Raw genomic sequence first — 20,738 nt, 5'->3', positions numbered from 1 at the left:
TATCTATATATGTTTAAACAATTAATTATTAAACCCAAATAATATAATTAGGGTAACGTGTCAAATTAAAGATGAATTTATTAGTCAAGAAGCGCTATATATATGGCTTTATATATAAAAAAAATTGTTGATGAAAGTAGCGAGAATATAACAAAAATTATCAGAACATAATACATTATTCTATAATTGTAAGGGAAAAAAAAACCAAAATGATTCTTAAATGTACAGGGGATGGACTATTGTGGTCAACGTTGAACACAAATACTCTAATTCTTAGTAAAAGGGTTGAACCTTTTTAAGCGAGTAATATCAAGGACTATTTGTTTTCAATATTATATATTAAGGACCAAAATAGTCATATCGATATACATTAAGGACCACTTGGAATTTTTTTCTCAAAAAAGATATTATGTGCCAATTTTCATAATAGAGGGGACCAAAGAAAAATATCATGCAACAAAGGGCCGTAGATAAAAGTTTTCATATTCTTGAAATTAAAAAAATTGATTTTTAGGAAAATCAGATGCCTTCGTACAAAAATCCAAGAAAACTCAAGCAGTAACGCTTCTGTGGAAGGCAGGAGCAGTCAGCACGAATTACTTGTGTGTGTGTGTGTGAAAAGTTCGCCCCGTTTTGTGAAAATGGGAAGATGTCTTCTTTCATCCACAGTTTCAACTTTTCTTCCTTGTAATCTCCCTAAACTGGCATTCCCCAAGAGTTTTAGCGCAAATTCAGCGTTTTCTCATCACGGGTTTTGTTCGACTGGAGCCAAAACCGGTGGAGCATTTTGCACAAAGGCTGCTTTATCGAATGTGTACTCAAAGATTGGAGCCGACTCAACTGGAAGTATCCCCTCTAATGAGCTACTCCAAGTAGTTGAAGCTGCTGCCAAGACTGGTGCTCAGGTTTCCCCCTTCTTAATTCATGGTTTTATTTCTATATCCTTGGCAAATTTCTGCTTAACGATTTGATTTTTGAGTTATTCTAGTTAAAAATGTGCTGTCTTTTTCTTGCTGGTGCATTTGATAATTTATTTAATTAGGAGACCCTTCGTTCTGTTGAGCTATTGGAGACGAGGAATTGGTTATTTTTTTTGTGTGTATGTGTGTGTGCGAGCGCGCCTGTGTTGTGTATGTAATGCTTAAATGATTCTTCTGGCCGTAGCTGTGGCGGAAGCAGTATTTTCACCAAGGGGATTCAAAAAATAAGAAAAATAATAAGCTAAGAGAATTCAACATCAAATATATATATATATATATATATATATATATATATATATATATATATACACATATATATATTCTGACCTTATATACATAGTATAATTTTTCGGCAAGGGGGTTCTCCGCCTAGCTCCGCCCCTGGGTGGAAGGAGGCAGTTACCGCGAATATCGAGATCTCAACAAGCTGAGTGCACTTTGGATGATATATTCATATTTTGGGATGGGGTTAAATGCACTGCTACTTGGGTGCCACTTTTGAATTCTTGCAGCTTAGTTACCTAGAGGATAAATAGGATGCTTAAGAACATGATATTAAGCTTTATTCTGAGGAGTTAGGATGCTGGAAAAAGATAAATACAACTCCTCTACATTGAAATGTGTGTCATATTTTCACCATTCACCACTCTTTGTATTATTATTGCCTTCACTAATTTGGTTGCCAAGAAAAGGGAAAGACCTGCTTGAGGGGTTGGAGATCTAGGATGAGGTAGATGACTGGTAAGTTAGTAACCAATCAGAAGGAAAAAAATATGTCCAGAAATACATACATATGTGTTATGTTTCCATATATTAGCAGTTATCAGAAGTTTTTACGTAATAACATGTCTTGTACTCGTTATGGTCTCCTTAGACTTCCTCTAGTTCTTTGCAGCTTTCCGGTTGATTATTGATCTTTCTCTCACCATTTTCTAAAGGGATCTCTGTTCCAATTTTCTTTTACCTTCTTTGTGCTCCCTTTTCTGCTTATCTTTTATTCTGGCCTCAGCAATCATATTGCTTGTTCTCTCTGAGGTATACCTCTGTCCTCTCTTCTTGTGCATTGAGATTATACTGCTGACTATGGTCATGCAATATTGATGTTTTACCTTTCTTTCTATGGAGACAAAACAAGGGATCCTGCAATTTCTTCTTTCACTACTTCTATCTCCCATCTGCATCTAGCCTTTAAACAATCTTTCTGGCTCCTACTCTATGACTTGTTTCTCATTATTTCAATTTCATTTTAGGTTGTAATGGATGCTGTGAATAAGCCTCGGAATGTTACCTATAAAGGGCTCACTGACCTTGTGACCGAGTAAGACCTTGTATTACTTTTGCTGGTGGTTATTTGTTTGTACCAGAACTGACATATTGCTTCTGTTTCTTTTTCTTCTACACTGATGTGTCAGGTTGATTTATAACGCTGTCAAAGGCTTATCTGAGAGATTTTCCATTCTTGTTGCAGTGTTGTTTCCTAGTTTTTGGTGACAACACTGAGCCTTGTATGATTCACAGTAATTAGTGAATCTACTTTTATCATTGTCACTATGTCTAGTTTTGTCACGAAGAATATTTTCTTTCCTTTTAATTTTTTTATGTTTCCATTGAAATAATTTAGTTCTTTATTAGACCGTCCTAAATATTCTCTGACTTTCCTTTCCAACATTATGTGATCGTGGTTAACTGCTCCTTTTCTTTCTTGCTGGAAATACAGTGACCCCTTCTCTTAAGACCATTGCTTGAATTAACACTAAAATATGATATTTCCCTGTTAGTGAGTGTTTACGGCCTCACTTTATTGGTTGACCTTATGCTTTAACAATTTGATGATCTTATGTGAGCTAACTTTTAGTTGCTTCTTAGGTTGTAATATTCATTTTATTTCTTTACACGGAAATTTTCATCATGCTGTCGCAGTGGTTAATGTGTTTGTTTAAACTTATTGCAGCACAGATAAAAGTAGTGAAGTTGCTATCCTTGAAGTAGTGAGGAAGAATTTTCCGGATCATCTAATTCTTGGGGAGGAAGGAGGAATTATTGGGGATTCATCATCGGATTATCTTTGGTGCATTGATCCTTTAGGTTTGTCCTCATCTCTAACTTCCACGGCAATGAAAGTAGCAATGCATATAGCCGAACTGTCTATTAGGGTTAGACAGCTTGTGTAGGTTCCCATAAGTAGATGTGGATTATCAAGGTTCCAAGTGGTTTAACTTGTAACTGCTAGGTTGTTTAATTTAGAAAAGGTCACATTTAACTAGTTCTCCCCTCCACATTTAACTAGTTCTAGTTTAACAAATACACAAGTTCATTAACCTAAATACCAGGCAACTATACAAGCAGATTTAAGCATGCAAAAGCACGTAATTTCTCAACCAATGTATGGATGAATATTGAGCATAATCCCACGAAGACTTATGATGAAGTTGAGTTGATATTTACTTCATATTGATTGAGAATTGGAAATGGGTGGAATTAGTAAACAATGGAATGAATAGGAAAGTACTGAATACTGATTAAGAAAAAAGGAAATAAAATAACTAGGTAGCTAAAAGAAAATCTTGTGGTAGCAAGCTTGTGTTTCTGACTTCACGTAATTGCTTCTTTTGGACCTTTATTATCCTCTTGATCTTACTTAGAATGTGAGTTGCTATGTCGGAGTTCATAATTATTCAGGGTACATTCCTATGTCAAGTGAAGCTAACCTTCTTAACTAACTCTGATGGTTATTAAGGTAAGGAGGATATTCTAATTTCTGTGCCTTTGAAGTATAACCCTATTCTGCAATCAAATCGTACCAAGTTCATCTATTTGATTAGTATAGATCACAAGCATTTCAATCCTCGGTCTAAATTAAGAATCTTTCCCAATCCCCTTAAAATATGAAAAAGACTAATTTGTCAATCAATTAGCATTAGATACAAGATTGAACAACAAACTCAATCATCAGTAATAAAGGCCAAGAAAGATATTATTCCAAGCTACATGATAAGATTCAACCTAACTTGGAAAGTAAATTTTTTTTGCTAAGAGTCTAGAACATCGTAAAGAATCTCTTAAACGTCCAATGTCAAAGTGGAATTGGAAGAAAGAAACTCTATTAGGTGCTCCAGTCCCTTCAAAAGCTCCTTGTCTTGTGCCTGATCTTGCCTCGAAAAACTGATTTTTGTTACCCTTTTATGGTCTTGGAAGTTCCCTTTTTTTTCATTTTATAATCTTGAATTCCTGTAAAAGTTGAGAACACCATAAACACCCAAAAACATGGTCTAGCACTTGAGGAGTTGGAATTATAATCTTAGACTTGCAAAGCTTCAATAAAGTGGTCATAACTTTGCCAAAGAATTCCAATGAGCCATTTGAAGCATAGGGCTGCAATTTTACGAGAATCATGGCTTAACTTGAGATCTAGATTAATCCAGATTACTTCTTGCAGTTTAGTCAAAATCTGGTACGTTCACTGCACAATTCACGGCGAGGGTTCTTTTCCTAAATATGCAAAAATATTTTATATCAAGTGAGATATCCACGATATGCTTCAAAAACTTACCACATTTTGCGAGAAAATTACTTAATATTATCATCGTACAATCATCTCATCACATACAAGTAGATATATTGCATGTGTGAGTTCAACAAAAGTTCACTCCACTGGAAACAATGGCACCACATATTATCTTAAAGACAACTCAACCAATAAGGAACAAATATTAATTGGCAACTTTATCTTGCAGATGGAACAACAAACTTTGCGCATGGCTATCCTAGCTTTGCGGTCTCTGTGGGTGTTCTTTTTAGAGGGAAGCCAGCTGCAGCTACTGTGGTATATGCTGGGATAGTTTCTGATGTGCCTTTTGGATTATTTACCATTGTTCAGTGGAAGAGCACTGTCTCTTATCCAGTGAGCTTGGTCTATGAAAATCTTACGATAGCTGATTCCGATCTAATGTGCAAGAAGAGAACCAAAAGCTTGAATGATGACTAGCAACTTAAATCATGTAGTGCTAAGAGATTGAATATGTCATATTCTTTTACTATCTTGGACGAATTGTGTAAAAAAGAATAAATGAGTATTCTTATATTCATAGCTGTAAGGGACCTGAACTGAGTGATAAAAAGGGGAAGGAATTTACAGTGAACTGTACAAATTCTAGAATAGTTGAAATAGAACGTGCTTTAATATTGCTGTAAGATTTTCTTTCTGAAGCTACCCATAATAGTGTAGGATTTGTGTTAGTTGCACTTAATATCACATAATTTAATCCAAGGCAACTCTACGTTTATAAATTTAGTGAAGAGTTGAATTAGCTGACCAACCAAGGTCATGTGGCTTTTATCTTATAGTAGCCAGCTATTATGCAGTATACAGAATCCCGGAGAGACATTGTGAGAATGAAATTGAGAACCATAAAGTGGAAAGACCATCAATGACACCAAATCTCTTGTTCTGATATGACATCTGAATTCCTCGCCCGGAACATAATACTGTTACTGTCTGCTTCTTTATAGGTTGAGTTTGTTGGTGGCCCTATGTGTTGGAATACTCGCATATTTTCTGCAGCTGCAGGTAAATAAGTTTATCTATAACAAGTCACTTATTCAATTGCGAATTCCAACGATCTACTACTGACATATGCAATTTTCTTCTTCTAGGCAAAGGAGCCTTTGCTAATGGTGAAAAGATTCATGTCAGTGGAACTGACAAGGTGAGAATTTTAATATGCAAATGTGTAAAACAGCTTACTTTCCATTTTCCACAGATCCATGATTTGAAATGAGAGTTTGATGATAACTTTCATAGCATCCGTTAAACACAGTTCTTGCTTGTTGAACTTACCTGCTATGTGTGACCTGTTATGCGTCTAGACCCTTTTACATGCACATGTATTTGTTACTATTTGACAGTTGTGCTAGTTTTGCACCTTCTTTTGACTTTGAAGTTTTAAATTGACTATAGTGTTACATTTATAAAGCTCACTAAATGAAAGGTACACTTACTGTCAATCTTCCTTTTTTTTTGGGGGGGAGGGGGGTGGTGTTTAGGTGGAACAATCTCTTCTGGTGACTGGATTTGGATATGAGCATGATGATCCATGGGCAACCAATATGGAATTGTTCAAGGACTTTACTGATGTTAGCCGGGTAGCAACTTTATCCCTTTATCTTTTTTCTGAAAATCTTGAAAATCACCCCCCCCCCCCCCTCCCAAAAAAAAATTTAGTTATCTTCCTGCCATGTTCTGTATAGGGTGTTAGAAGGCTTGGTGCTGCTGCAGTGGACATGTGTCATGTTGCTTTGGGGATTGCTGAAGCATATTGGGAATATCGCTTAAAGCCATGGGACATGGCTGCAGGAGTTCTGGTATTCTTGATTTCATTATTATCGATATATTTCAGACACTCTTTCTACTTGTGTTTGGAGAAAAATTTAGATGGCTGAGTAGGCAGTTTTTGATGCTTAACAGGTCCAATCATTTAAGTGTATTTTCAATATAATATCTTGTGGTTCTCTCATTTCTATTTTTAATGAAAAAAAGGGTTAAAAGTGTTCTTTGCTACATGTTTTCCTTCTCTTTATAGATTTGTGAAAAAAGATTTAGTTGGTTAAAGAGAGAAGTATACTGTGCGCTTATCCCAAAAAAAAAGAAAAAAGAGAGCAGAACTTACCATTGTGTTATTTTTGTTTTTGAATAAGTAGAACTAACCAACAACAGCAATAACACGAACCCAGTGTAATTCCACAAGTGGGGTTTGGGGAGGGTAGTGTGTACGCAGACTTTACCCCTACCTTAGTGGAGGTAGAGAGGCTGTTTGCGGTAGACCCTCGGCTCAAGAAAGATGAAAAATAAGTAGAACTAACCATTTTACTATAAATAAATGCAGCGCAGACAATGTGCAGAAGGAGTGAAGGTCCTATGCCTTTGTTTGTTAGAATGAACCCTCTGTAGCAATTTATAACAAAACTTGTCTCATTTCTAATTTTCCGAATGATCTCATTGGATTCAAATTATTCAAGATCAGTGAGTTGGTTTGAATCGAAGAAGTGAATGGTGGTCATCTTTTAAACTTGAAGTATCACATGTTGGTAAAGTCTTAGTAATGAAATACCTCCCGGGTATCTATTCATGAAACTGAGTTTAGCTCAAATATTGTCCTTCTCAAGTTTCTCTAAGTGGTTTCTTCTTGTTTACGAACTGTTAACAAGCTTTATTCAAGTCATTATTTAACACTGTGGTGTATGTTTCATGCAGATAGTTGAAGAGGCTGGAGGGAAAGTTTCATGTATGGATGGTGGAAAGTTTTCAGTATTTGATAGATCTGTCTTGGTATCCAATGGTTTGCTCCATGCAAAGGTCAGTCGTCAGTGTCTATGCAGAAATGGAATTAACTTGCAAGCTGTTTTTCATCTGAATATGGTTGGAGTTGATTTAAATTGTCAGTTCTGCTTTTCTTTCCCTATAATGCATAGTACCTCCAATCCAGTAGGTCAACCTTTTTCTTTTTAAGTACTTTTTATACGTATGTAGAGGACGGAATTATTCTTAATCTCGTAAATTTTTGTTAAAAATTAGAACATGTAACTCTCTAAAGGAAATGTCAAGCTCCTTAATTTCATTTCTGTTAACACGCGCAGCTCCTTGAGAAAATTGGTCCAGCAACAGAGAATTTGAAGGGAAAAGGGATTGATTTCTCAGTGTGGTTCAAGCCAGAAAATTATCATACAGAAGTTTGATACGTCCAATTTTTTCTTTAGATGCCCTGCTTGAAAGATTCTCTAACACTCAGATTTTGATTAGGTCAGTATTTGCATCTGTATTTTCTATATTACATAACATTCTATGGAACTGGACAGATTTTCATTGGTATTAGGTAATCTAATATAACATGTCTTTTAGGTAAAAGGATATGGGCAATGGAAATAAACGATATTTTAAATTTTTATTGTATTTATTCTTGTTATAGCTGGTTAACTTTTGTAACAAAATAGTAAACAAGTTGTTTGCAGTAATTTGCTATCCGCCGAATTAGGCTATTGGAAATGTGTGCGTGCTAGTTATGATGTCCCAACGAACTCTATGCACTTTCTAATACTGGAATTTTGAAAAATTATCCCGACTTTATCAAACAATTGTAGGCTGAAGGATGGAATGAAAAATGCAGTAAAGTTGTATTGCCTTTGAATAAGCCTTAAACACATTGTAAAACTAAAATTCTTTTTGAACAAGCGTCATTTAGACAGAATAACTCAAGTAAACATTCTAGCTACCTCACAGAATCGTGCAAAACAATTTCATGAAGACATTTTGTTTCAAGTGCCCCAACTAGAAATGAAGCGTGTAATTACAATGGAAAGCTAAATTCTGATTCGCACGGCAGTGACTTGAAAGACAACTGAAGCTTAATTAGTCAAGCACCTTTGTTTCCGGATAACCGTGGTGTCCGGGATAGCTTGCACACACATCGACTAAGTCCTTAGTCGATGGGGTACCTGCTACCTCGCACCAACACAGGTACCAGGTAACTCTGTCCACTAAGGCTTGGACAGATGAGCAGAAATCACCTAGTGTTTTTGCTGCCGCTGGGATTTGAACCCAAGACCTCACGTTCTCCAACCGCTTTGTTGACCACTAGGTCACACCGTTGGGTGTTTAGTCAAACATTTGACCTGTTTCAGTAAAGGCGTTGGTTGTATTTTTGGAATCTATAGGGAGATGGCCAGCCCAATTGCATGTACAGTCGAGCTGGTCCTAGGCAAACTCCCTGTGACCCAAGACTTTGGTGAAGATGGTAGATACTTTAAATCGAATCTGAAGATGTTGCACTGACTAGTTTACTCGCTTCATCCAGCAATTTTCCTATTCCTTACAAGAAACTCTGCGCTGTGCTATGGGCTTGACCCTCAAACAAGTTCAAGTGCGGGTCAAATTGAGCTTTAAATGGCTATTTTTGACTTTTAAATTGAGTTTGTAGCAGGAAGCACAACTAGTCAATTAGGTCCCAACAGAAGGCTACAAGGAAACTAGGAAAACATGCTCAGTGTTTGCCAATAACTATTAGATCTTTGTTGTATTAGATTGATATGGATCTTTCTCTTGCTATATCATGTAAGGGTACTTCCCTAGTATCACTTGGTTAATCAAATTACATCTTTATCTATTAACAAATTGCTATGGTTCCATGCTTCTTTTGGCATAAAGATTTCCATGTTATAGTGGAACCGGCAAACATATCCATTAAATGTTTGCCTGTCACTGAGAAAGTGCAATACTACTCTTAAAATGTATTCCGAGATGGGATAACTTTAGTTAATCTGGGAAACACTCTGAACCACAAACTAATGTTTTAATTGAGAGATTTACTTTACTTAGGCTGGAGGTTTACAGACCCATAGGTTTTTATCCCTGCTAGGGAACAGAAGTTCTATTTTTGATTTATTTACTTTACCAGTATAACAGATTACCCTGTGCTAGATTTTTCCTAGATAGGTCAACTATGGTCTTTACACATCTATCACTTGATACTATTGAGTTCTAGGCTTAATGCCAAATGTTTGAGGCTTAGGATATAGCTGCTAAATGTAGTACATGCATCTTAATTTGAATATGCAAAAGAAAGAACACTATCTCATGCTTTTTGCTGCTAGCTTAGTGCTCATCATTTTAAACATCAGTGTGAAAAAGCTAAAAAGAAACTGCAACTGGGTGAGCTGCAGCTGCATGCCAAGTTTGTATTGTATGCCATAGAACCTCAGGCTTTTGGGCGAAGGACAGCACCTTTGATGACTAGCCCCCTCTTCCAAATCCCACCTTCATATTCATATAAAGAGAACTCTATCTCTCCATTCTTCTGATCTGCTGATGTCATGAACTCTCCTACTGGGATTTCTATCCATTTTCCTCGTGGTTTTTCCACCATATTCTCCTTATGTCCCTGCCTGCTACCATCTGGGAGAATGAGTCGAAGATTCACTGGATTTTCCCATCCATAAGCAGGATCCTTTAACATGACAATAAACACAACCTCATACATGAATCCTGGAGATAGCCTAACTGTATTGAATCTTCCATGGATTTCTAGCCAGCAAACATCTAGTAATTCTGCTGCTGGAAGAAGCACATCACTGCATAAACGATAGAAACAGCATTTCAGGCCTTTTTAGTTTGGTAGTTTTCAACTACAGAAACCATTAGGTATGTAGTACATGTTGGTTTAGAATAGCTTCTAATAGGGAACATGATCTTAGAGTTAAAAAGTATTAGTTAGTTTTAACTGATGAATGCTGATTATCATTTGGTGGCCCGACAGCTAACACATGTTTACTGATTTTTAGTCTGTTTTAGCGCATCACTTTCATTGTTCTGTTTTATATGACACTCTTTCCTTTTTAGTCTATTCCAAAAAGGATGACTTATTTTTATATTTGGTAACTTTTTAACTTTAAACTTCTAGTTTTACCCTTAATGACATGCTCTTATAGCCATAGAATATCGTGTCAGGTTTAGAACCACAAGTTGTAAAGATACTTTTGGTATGTACCAAAGGTCTTTCTTAAACCTTATGCCCAGTCATAAACCACCATATAAAATAATACGGAAGGATTATTACACCCCTTGGAGTGTGGCTCTTCCCCCGACCCTGCGTGAACGCTTGATGCTTTGTACACCTGGTTGCCCTAAGGATTATTATTCTTCTATGCCAGCCTTACGTGTTGGAAAGGATGCTTCTGACCAGTTAAAGCTTTGGATCTGCACTGTAGTTCAACTTTAATGAGCCTGGTTTTCTTTGTCAAATGAAACATTTTCATATTACCTCGAGTCCTGTACCAAGGGCCAGTGCCAGAAACGGTTGTTTTCTGCCCAAGTGATTAAGAGGTCTCTTGCATACAGCATGAAACAGTTTCCCTTTGACTTCTTATCAACCCAGTATTTCTGCATGAAGTGGAGATGTTCTGCTAAGTTAGCCATAACAGTAGATATTATTGCTACAGGGCAAAACAATAATTTCAAGTGTTTAGGCTCAATTGGCTAGTTGAACTTGAACATGAGAATTGGTCCATTAAATCAAGAGAGTACACGCTTCTCTTGGGGTCAATTTGAAGGATAGACTTCTAAACTCAGCAAAATTTACGTAAAGAGCACAACAAAGTATCTATATACTCATTCTTAAAAAATAAAGTATCTTTATATTTCCACATAGCATTTAGGGACACTTGAACCTGTATATCTACATCAAAATAACGCTTGTAACACAACCTTCTCAAGGAAGAACACTATCAAGATATGTATGACTCTGAACGAATTTGGGTGCCCTATTTGGTTTGAACATGACTGTTAGAGTAAAAGTTGGAGTTTTTGCTAATCTTTAAATGAAAGGGGGTTTAGAAATTGAGATAAACTTAGTGAAGTAGGCCCCGGCCTAGCTCAAGTGGCAAAGGGTGGTGGATTTGTGTATTAAGTCACAGGTTCAAGCTCCCACACCATGCAAAGCAAAACCTGGTATTTAAGTGGAGAAGGGTAGAGGGGCGGACCCATTATCCACCGAGTTTCGAAGGCTGCGGTTGGTCCAAAGGATCAGCCCCAGACGGATTTCTCGGTCGTCAAAAAACAAAATAGGTTAAACAAAAATCTTTTTGCAAATAGGATAATAAAAAAGTCTTGATATGTGAAGAATTTCCTTTTCAGAAGGGGGGCCACCTTTTCAAAAAGAGCCTTTCGTTTAGACTATAGCACTTAAGCTAATGGAGACAAATTTTCCTTACCTTGTGCTTTTGGTTCAAGAATACTCCAGCATATAGCTGGTCATACAGTTTGTCCATGGAGGATCTGTCAATAGAAGAATCTGCCTCTTTTAGGATTTCTTCGTAATTATGTGGAAATCCAACTACTCTGGTGGTTTCCATTGTCTTGTTAGTCTCAATACTCTTGCCGCTCTGTGGCATAATCTTTCTTGGTTCTTCATTGACTACGGCGGCATCATTATGGTGGCTTTGAGGTGAAGTGTTTCTTAGTTCTTGATTTTGTTGTAAATCCTGATCTTGTGACCACCCTGACCCCATTTTCTCTAAAGATGAACTCTTTGCCGATGTTGGTTTATGTACTCTGCCAGGTCTAATCCGTAGTCACTCTCATGAGCAGGGAAGCTTTTATTCTGAAACTTTTCCCAGTTGGGCATCTTTTGATTTTTTTCTTTTTCAAGTGGAGTCGGAATCTATCTTTAAGAATCTATCCCTTCTTATCCACTTCGCACTGTCTATAAACAGATTTGTAGTTATTCCTCTACGATGAACTTAGGTTATGACAATGTAGTTTTTTCCCTTTTGGTTATAAACTCAGTAATGTTACCGGATGTGGAAGATGTCTAAATTTGGAAAAGGGTATAACTCCTGGATGTGGAAGCATCGTCCGATCCGAAAAATAGCTTGCACCTTGTACCTTTAAAACATTCCAAACTCCTGCAATACCTTATTTTGTGGCTTCTGCCTTTTCTGCTTCTGATTATACTTTGATCATTTAACCCCTCTGCATCAATTTGCACAGAGTTTAAATTTCTATTTAGTGGAAGCGTAAAAGAATTTTTATATTATTAGGTCACCTAGAAGATAACTATGTAATAACTACAGTTGCCCATAATAAGTGGAATTAGTATGGTGAGAAATAAGGCGGACAACATGTTAAACATTTATACTTAAGTTAGATAGTATTCCTATTATATATTTATACGGTTTTATAATGTGTTTTTGACCAATATTGTCCCTTATCTTTGAGAGGAGGTCTATTTTGGTCCCTCCTCAAATATAACCCTGAGCATATTTAGTCCCTTAAGTATGCTAAAGTGGAGCACCTTTAGTCTGACACAATGTGTTCAAAAACTAATGGTGTTACCTAACTCTGATTCATGAAATAAATCTTCTGCTCTGAAGCAAAACATTTCCTCTCCTTTTATTGGATAACGCAAATTATCACTTTAATTCCTCATTTTTAGACAATGTCTTCTAAAATTTTGACCTTGAAAATATCCCCTTCTGTGCTAGTTTTCAATGAGAGAATGACATTGTATAATCACAGTAAAAATAATAGCCGAAAATAAATATAAAACTAGTTAATTTACTCGCGCTTCGCGCGGTCGTTAAAGGGAAATCAAAATATGAATAAATAATACATTTTAGAATTTCTGTTATAAAAAATTTATCTTTACTAATCAAGGAAGCAACAATAATTGTTAATTTCAAAGTCATCCTTAATATTTACTAAAATAGTAACTCTTATTCTTGTGCTTTTTTTTTTATACCAAAAATATTAAATATATGAATTAACAAAGTAAGTATCATGTTTAAAGAAAAAAAGTAAGTCTCATCAAGTCTATTCTATATCTCAACATCATTCAATGAATGATAAAGAAAATAGTAAGATCAACTTTATCTTTTACATATATATATATATATATATATATATATATATATATATATATATATATATATAAAGCAAGAAAGTTACCATATATAATTGACATTATGGTTAAGCCAAGTGGCAAGCTAATTAATGTCAATAGTATATGGTAACGTTATTCTATATTTGACTATTTTAGTTAAATACAAAGATTATATATATATATAGAATTTGAATTAAAAGATAATTTTGAATTTATAGATAAAGTTCTAAAATTTGAATTTGAATTAAAAATAATTTTTTTTTATCATGTTATCATACTTAATGATCATATGCAACCATGTTAGGAACTTTTTTTATTTATAATTATTTAAATACTACTTCGCCTCTAGCAAAAAAAAAACTACTTTATATAACTGTAAAACTCTTTCACATTTAAAATTCTATAAGTATAGTTCTTTGAAACACTGTAGCTATATTTGAATAAAACGAAATTCTTTTAAAATAAATATAATATATATGGTACACGTCTATGTTTATCTAAATAACAAAAAAGAGTTTACAAAACCAAATAAAAGTTTACTTACATATATAGTAAAGTAAACATACATGCTAGAGAAAGAAACATCACAAAATCAGTCAATATTAAAATAAAAGTTGTTTTTTTTTTTTTTCTTGAAGAATATTTGTTTGAAGAGTCAATTTGTATAAATGGATATCAAACAAATAACAAAATTTTGGTTATACAATTGCTCTCATTAATTTTAATTTAGCACATTAAGGAATTGAAGGATATAAGGTGAAACCCCTTCATTTAGATATTTTTGAACATTAGTAGAGTTTTAAAATTATTATAATAGAACTTATATAATGGATAAACTGAAAAAATTGAAATCTTACGGAATATTTATATAAAATCCGGCCATATTCATTATTTACTTTTTATAGCTAATATAAATAGATGATATACCGACAACACACGATTATACACATATTATATATGGATTATATATAAATTACACATCATTTAATTTTTTGATTTAAGTGGTTGAGTGACCACCTATTTGGGCTGATTAGATAAAACCAAAACAAAAATATGAAATAATTTCAACCAAAGACTAAAAATATAATTAATGTCCATATTAGACAACTTTTATTAAAACTCATCCTTTTATAGTGAAATAAATTAATTTTTTGTAATAAAAGAAATAATGACATAAGAAATAAGATAAAAGAAAATAAATAATGAAAAAAATGTTAGAAAGATCTAAAAACGAGAAATAAAAGATGACAACAAATTTCTTCTTATGTTTCATCTTTGTTGAGTATAAAAATTTGAAAGTTAATCTCATCGATTTCAAATATTTTTTTTTTCCAACTCAGATACATAGATTATAAGATAAGAATATCTTCAAATATTTTTTTAATTTACATTATGTATTGTTTTTAAAAATTTACTATTACTAACAAAATAATATGATATTCGAATTTAAATTGAAATGCAATTTGAGTAGTTTGCAGTGAGGTTGAGCCAAGTATGGTGTCGAAAAATAAACTACTTGACAATTTTAAGACAATATATGTAATATTTTATAATAATAATCAACTAATTTAACATTTAATGATCCAAAGAACAAAATTTTTGTAAATATAGGATATTAAAAATTCAAATTCTGGGGCTAGAGATATCGATAAACTTAAAATGGAGTCATACTGAAATAAATCCGGCCAAAGATTTATTTAAATTTATAGATAGCCGATTAAAGTGGATTTTAAATTAAGGATAATATCTTCACTTGCATCATTATATATATATATATAAAAGTTTTAGAAATTGAAATTTCAAAATAGAAATATTTTTTGAAAGATAAAATCATACCAAATAAGAGTTCAAGTCATAGTATTAGAGTCACGTCATAATCAAATAATCATTTATATCGTATCAGCCTTTGTGCTTTGCCATGAATATGAGTTATTATTTCACTTTGTAGCTATTTTTAGGTTCCAATGACACCTATGAGAATAGTGCAAAAATAAAATTATCACTACGAGAATTAAGAAAATGTTAGTATTTTTTCATGTAGTATTTCTTAATTAATATCTGACGATTATTTATAATTATTAGAAGATTTAAATGTTAAGGTTATTTACATATAATTCAAATAACTCAGATATTTAACATGGTTAGTGTCAAATATCGAAATGGAGTAAAAAAATTCATTAGCTAATTTTTTTTATATATTTTTAGATAGCCAACTAAAATGAGTTTTGAATTAAGAATAATATTTTCAATTACATTATTATAAAAATAATTATTATTGAAAAATAATGTTTTAGAAACTGAAATTTTAAGAAAGAAATATTTTTTAAGAGATATCAACACACCAAATAAGAGTTCAAGTAGTAGTAAAAGAGTTAAGTCTTATCCAAAGACTCATTCATTGTCTCAACATTTGATTATTTTGCCATAAATATGAGTTATTATTTTGCTTCCAGACTATTTTTAGGATCCAATGACACCTGCAAGAATGATATCAAAAAAGAAAAATAGAAGAAATGGTTAATTTTTTTCAGGTAGTTAGTATCCAATGATTATCTATATTTACTGAAAAAGTGTAAATTTTAAGATTATTTACATACAATCCAAATAACTTAACTATTTGACATGATTAGTGTCCGCGCATCCACGCGAGTACATATACTAGTTCTCCAATATAACAATATCAATTGTTCCTTTTTTTAAAAAAATTATTTTATATCCAAAGTCACTTAGCTAATAATTAATTAGGCTTCGTGCTAGTATAAATATATGAAAAGAAGAATTTCCCTCTGATACAAAAGCAATAAGTCAAATTGTACCTGACGCAATAAAGAAGCTTTCATATTTGAATTTGTTTACCCATATGTGTAACAGAGTTCAATGAAGCATGAGTCAAGTAGCTAGTCTTGGTCAATTTAGAATATTTAAAGAAACATATTAAGATTCGAATTAATTCTCCCCGGATATCAAGTTTTAAAATTACAAAAATAATTGTTACATCCACTTCATGTTTTATTAAAAAGAGTTTTTTGCGTTTTAATTTGAAAATAATGCTATAACCTAAAGAACATTACCCTAAAAACTGCATATATGATATGATAGATAAGATTTCAGGAAAAAGAACAACTACAGTGCATAATTGATTGTTAGCCAAATCTCATAAACTAATAAATCAAAATCCGAGAGTGTGAGAGTGTGGAGCGGGGGCATAAGCCACGAATCTTTAGTCTTTTAGTATTTTATAAATTTATAAAATAAGACATAAATAAATAAAAAATCTGAAAAATATGTTCAGAATTTTTTAATCGATAAATTAAGAAAATAGAATAAGAATATATATATATATATATATATAGACACACACACTATATTAATACACATACTGATATGAGTGTAAACGTATTAACATATTACAACATATACACTTCTAGTATATTTAGAATAGAGTTAATATAGACTCGGTCAAGAAACTATAAAAAAAATATAAGACTTACTCTCGGAGAATTATTTAAAAAATGATTGATAGAACCAATTAAAAACTGAAAAGTTAAACAATATAAACATACCTTAATAAAATAGAAAGATGAAGAATAAGAATTAACAAAACCATACACATGGTATCATGAGTAAGCACCATGGTATGGTGATATAGGGCAGTGAAATATGGTCTTCTTGCTTTTCCAATGAGTCCCTTTCGAGAAGAAAATATATATTATAAAAAACTTTCTCACTAAATATAAGAGAGATTTCATCTTCTTCCCCAAAATTTTGTTTAGTTATTAAGAAGTCAGAATTCATATCAAGCAAATGAAGAGCCATGTGAAATTGTAGATGAACTCTTACTTTGTTAGGCGAGATAATTCTTCTCTGTTGAGTATGTTCTTTGTGCTTCACTTGATGAAGAGAAAACACTGGAAAAATGGAATAAATAGAAAGATTATTGTAGCTTTTAATTACTGTCATTATTTTCATAATTGAAACTGCCGTATCCTTTATTTTTTACAATTGCAATGGTTGAATCCTTTCTTTTTAATGCTGAACCGTTACATTCTTCAATCTTAATTCTTAATTAAGAGGTGTAAGTTATGGGATGTGGATTTTTTTTTTTAAAATAAGATATATAAAGGAAAAAGAGAAAGAATAAGTAAAAAAAAGGAGAATAAAGATAAATAGAACTCCTACACTATGAAGTATATCACATCACCTTTTTCATTCCCAACTTTATATAATATATATATATATATTTCGGTTGATTTTTCCAAAAAAAAGTTAAAATTTGAATAAAATAGAGCTGCCAGGATCACTTCTAGGCATATTATTGAAGCAAACGAATAACCGGGTTGTATTATCACTTTTAGCCCATGCCAGAAACTATTTATATCTGGTATCCGAAAAAGTATATAAAATTTATATTATTTTTGTATATTAACATACAACATGTATATATACACAAAAAAAAATATAAATTTTATACCTTTTTTTGGTTATTATTTTGACAACGGCTATACAATGTCATTTTCTCATTGAAAATTGGCACATAAGAGGATATTTTCAAGGTCAAAATTTTAGAAAATATTATCTAAAAATGAGGAATTAAAGTGATAATTTACGTTTTCCAATAAAAGGAGAGGAAACGTTTTGCTTCAAAGCAGAAGATTTGCTTCATGAATCAGAGTTGAGTAACACCATTTGGTTTTGAACATATTGTGTCAGTGAGACTACAGGTGCTCCACTTTAGCATACTTAAGCCCATCCCACTAGTGATATTGTCCGCTCTAGGCCTAGGCCCTCACGGGTTTAAAACACGTCACTAGGGTCTAAGGCTTGTTAGCTTATATACCCAGCATCCCTTTTGTGTTTTGCCGATGTGGAACTCTGTCTAAAGTTTGGGGTGTTACAAAAATAAACCTATCCTTAAAGATAAGGGACAATATTGGCCAAAAACTCGTTTTATAATACTGTTACTAGGTACAACAACAATCATGTGGTTACTTTCAGATGGCCGTTTCTTATTTATTTGGAAATCATGTAATGTGGAAGATATTGCAGCTAGAATTGTGAAGTTTACCTTGCCATGCTCATCAATTTGCAGAAGAGTTGATCATATTTAGTTAAAATAAAAAATCTTACTTTATAGCATTGATTCTAGGACAAAGACCTGAGAGATAAGATTCATGTTTATTGATCTAAAACTAAAAGTGCTATTTAAGTGTTGAGTTACCACTTTGTATGGCGTATACTTTGAGAATCAGATGCTTGTTGAACAAGTCTTAGCATACGGCAAGCTGCTGCTGAGGAATATGGCATCTTTGGGACCACATTTTATTTCCTTATTGTCCACATCCCATCCTTATCTAATTTATTCTCCATTTGCTATTCAGACTACCAGGTCCTTCTGTTTAAAGAACTCGTTGAAACCGTAGGACGCAGCTAATAATGAAAAATTCAACATGCAATAATACAGTTCAACAACAACAAACCCAGTGTAATCCCACATATGGAGTCTGGGGAGGGTAGTTTGTATGCAGACTTAGCCGTACCTTGAGAAGCTAGAGAGATTGTTTCCGATAAACCCTCGGTTAAAGGAAAGGTAGCGACAAGCAGTAACAACATCAAGATAAACATGCACTATTATAGTTAATTTTCAAAAAACTGATGTATATATGATGAACATATGTGATAAGTAGTACCAAAATCAACAATCCATGAAGTTCGACCGTCATCTAAATTCACAAATATAATTTCCCAAGATGTACCAATATCATCAGAACTAGCAAATCTGTTTGCTAAGCTTGTAATTTTCGACTGATTTGATTATACTTCAGTGAATTACTATTGAAATTCTATCTTTCTCATATGATAGGATATCCGAAGTAGTCGATCCTCAAAGCAATGGAGTGGTAAACAAAAATGAATGATACGTACTAACAAGTAACGATCAAGAAATAGTTCTCTTCAATCTCACAATTGAATTGAAGTACTAAATGTTGTTTCCTTTTTAATTTTATTTGTTGGGAAATGGTACGATGTAAGTGAAAGTTGTTTTTATAGAAAAAAACTCATTTTTTACGATTTAAGCGTACTTGTATTTCGGACTTATACTGAATGACGTCGTTTTTGAGATAAACTTATGAACTTTAGGACTGAAATTTTTCTTGATTTATTACGTGTTGGAAGGCACAATATGTAGTCCTATGGTGTTTCTTTTCACAATAAAAAATTACGATGTTTTTTCAAATGTTTAAATTGGTGGAACATTGTCGTAGTTGATTTATGTCTCACGATATCTTGGTTCCTTGTAATGTTTATGCTAATGTTGGTACATTTAAATACTTTATTATGTCAGATGCTCAAACACATTTTTCTAAATGCAGATGATCCTGAGAAGACTTCCATCCCCATGTACTTTACCAAAGAAAAACAAAAATATAAATGACATTACATTTCACTAATCATTATTATACTACCATAACGTATACATCAGAATATATAATTAAGTTACCCCCAATCCCCAAACAAACTTAAGCCTAAGGGTAATTGGGGAATTAATCCCATCCATTTTTTTTACTTTTTTAATCTTCACCACGTGCAACCTCATATAAAGTTTTTGGCGTAAGGTGCTGTTCTTCCAAATCTCCCCCAGGCTTGAAGCCAACATACGCTTTTTAGTTCTGCAACTCAAATTGTTATATCACTACAAAAAGTAGTAAAATTCAAATCAATTAGCTGCAGGTCTTATGAATGCTAGCTAATCGTAATGGTCAATCCTAAAAGAAAACAATGCACTTCATTTGTTTCAATTTATGTGGTATAGCTAATCTTAATGGTCAATCCTACAACCAAAAGTGCACTACCTTTGAAAACTATAAGGACTATTAATGTACTAGCATATAATTTAATGGACGATTTTGAGTCTAAACCCAAACCTAAGGGCCTACTTTGAACTCAACTCACATTAATGAGAGGCATTTAGAAATTGCGATTTATAGGATGCATTCTACAATTGCTATTTATAAGTCGCATTTAGCAATTGAGATTTATAAGTCGATTGCGATTTATAAGTCGCATCCTCTGGATATGATTTAAGTCGGATTTAGTAAATGCAATTTATAAGTCATATTCGGTGCTATAAGTTGAGTTATCAACCGCGTTTTATTTATCAAATGTGTTATAAAATAATAAAAGAAGAAAAGAATATTGCAGAGAAAAGTAGAGAGAGAGAGGATTCTTATTGATTTGGGATGAATTATAATGGAATAGAACCCTCTATTTATAGGGAAAAAGTGACTTAGCCACCAAGTAATAATCACTAAAATCTCTCTAAATATAGACA

The 20,738-nt window shown here is 33.1% G+C and overlaps 2 protein-coding genes across 2 annotated transcripts; one reads left to right on the top strand and one right to left on the bottom strand.

The window, feature by feature from the left end:
• Window positions 1-505: 505 nt before the first annotated feature.
• On the top strand, window positions 506-8,019 carry LOC104223399 (phosphatase IMPL1, chloroplastic). Its single transcript, XM_009774832.2, has 10 exons — window positions 506-905; window positions 2,231-2,298; window positions 2,932-3,065; window positions 4,715-4,803; window positions 5,490-5,547; window positions 5,634-5,686; window positions 6,024-6,122; window positions 6,228-6,341; window positions 7,231-7,332; window positions 7,614-8,019. Exons 1-10 carry the CDS (start codon window positions 642-644, stop codon window positions 7,710-7,712), a joined length of 1,080 nt encoding a protein of 359 aa, XP_009773134.1. The 5' UTR covers window positions 506-641; the 3' UTR covers window positions 7,713-8,019.
• A 1,352-nt stretch (window positions 8,020-9,371) lies between these two features.
• LOC104223400 (lectin) lies at window positions 9,372-12,335 on the bottom strand. The gene is made up of 3 exons (XM_009774833.2): window positions 11,739-12,335; window positions 10,790-10,908; window positions 9,372-10,100 (listed from the first exon to the last, which is right to left on the bottom strand). Exons 1-3 carry the CDS (start codon window positions 12,033-12,035, stop codon window positions 9,728-9,730), a joined length of 789 nt encoding a protein of 262 aa, XP_009773135.1. The 5' UTR covers window positions 12,036-12,335; the 3' UTR covers window positions 9,372-9,727.
• Window positions 12,336-20,738: the final 8,403 nt, after the last annotated feature.

The sequence above is a fragment of the Nicotiana sylvestris genome, chromosome 2 (assembly GCF_000393655.2).
Source record: "Nicotiana sylvestris chromosome 2, ASM39365v2, whole genome shotgun sequence".
In the NCBI taxonomy this organism is placed as follows: Eukaryota; Viridiplantae; Streptophyta; class Magnoliopsida; order Solanales; family Solanaceae; genus Nicotiana; species Nicotiana sylvestris.
This window is presented reverse-complemented; position numbering and strand designations above follow the sequence as displayed.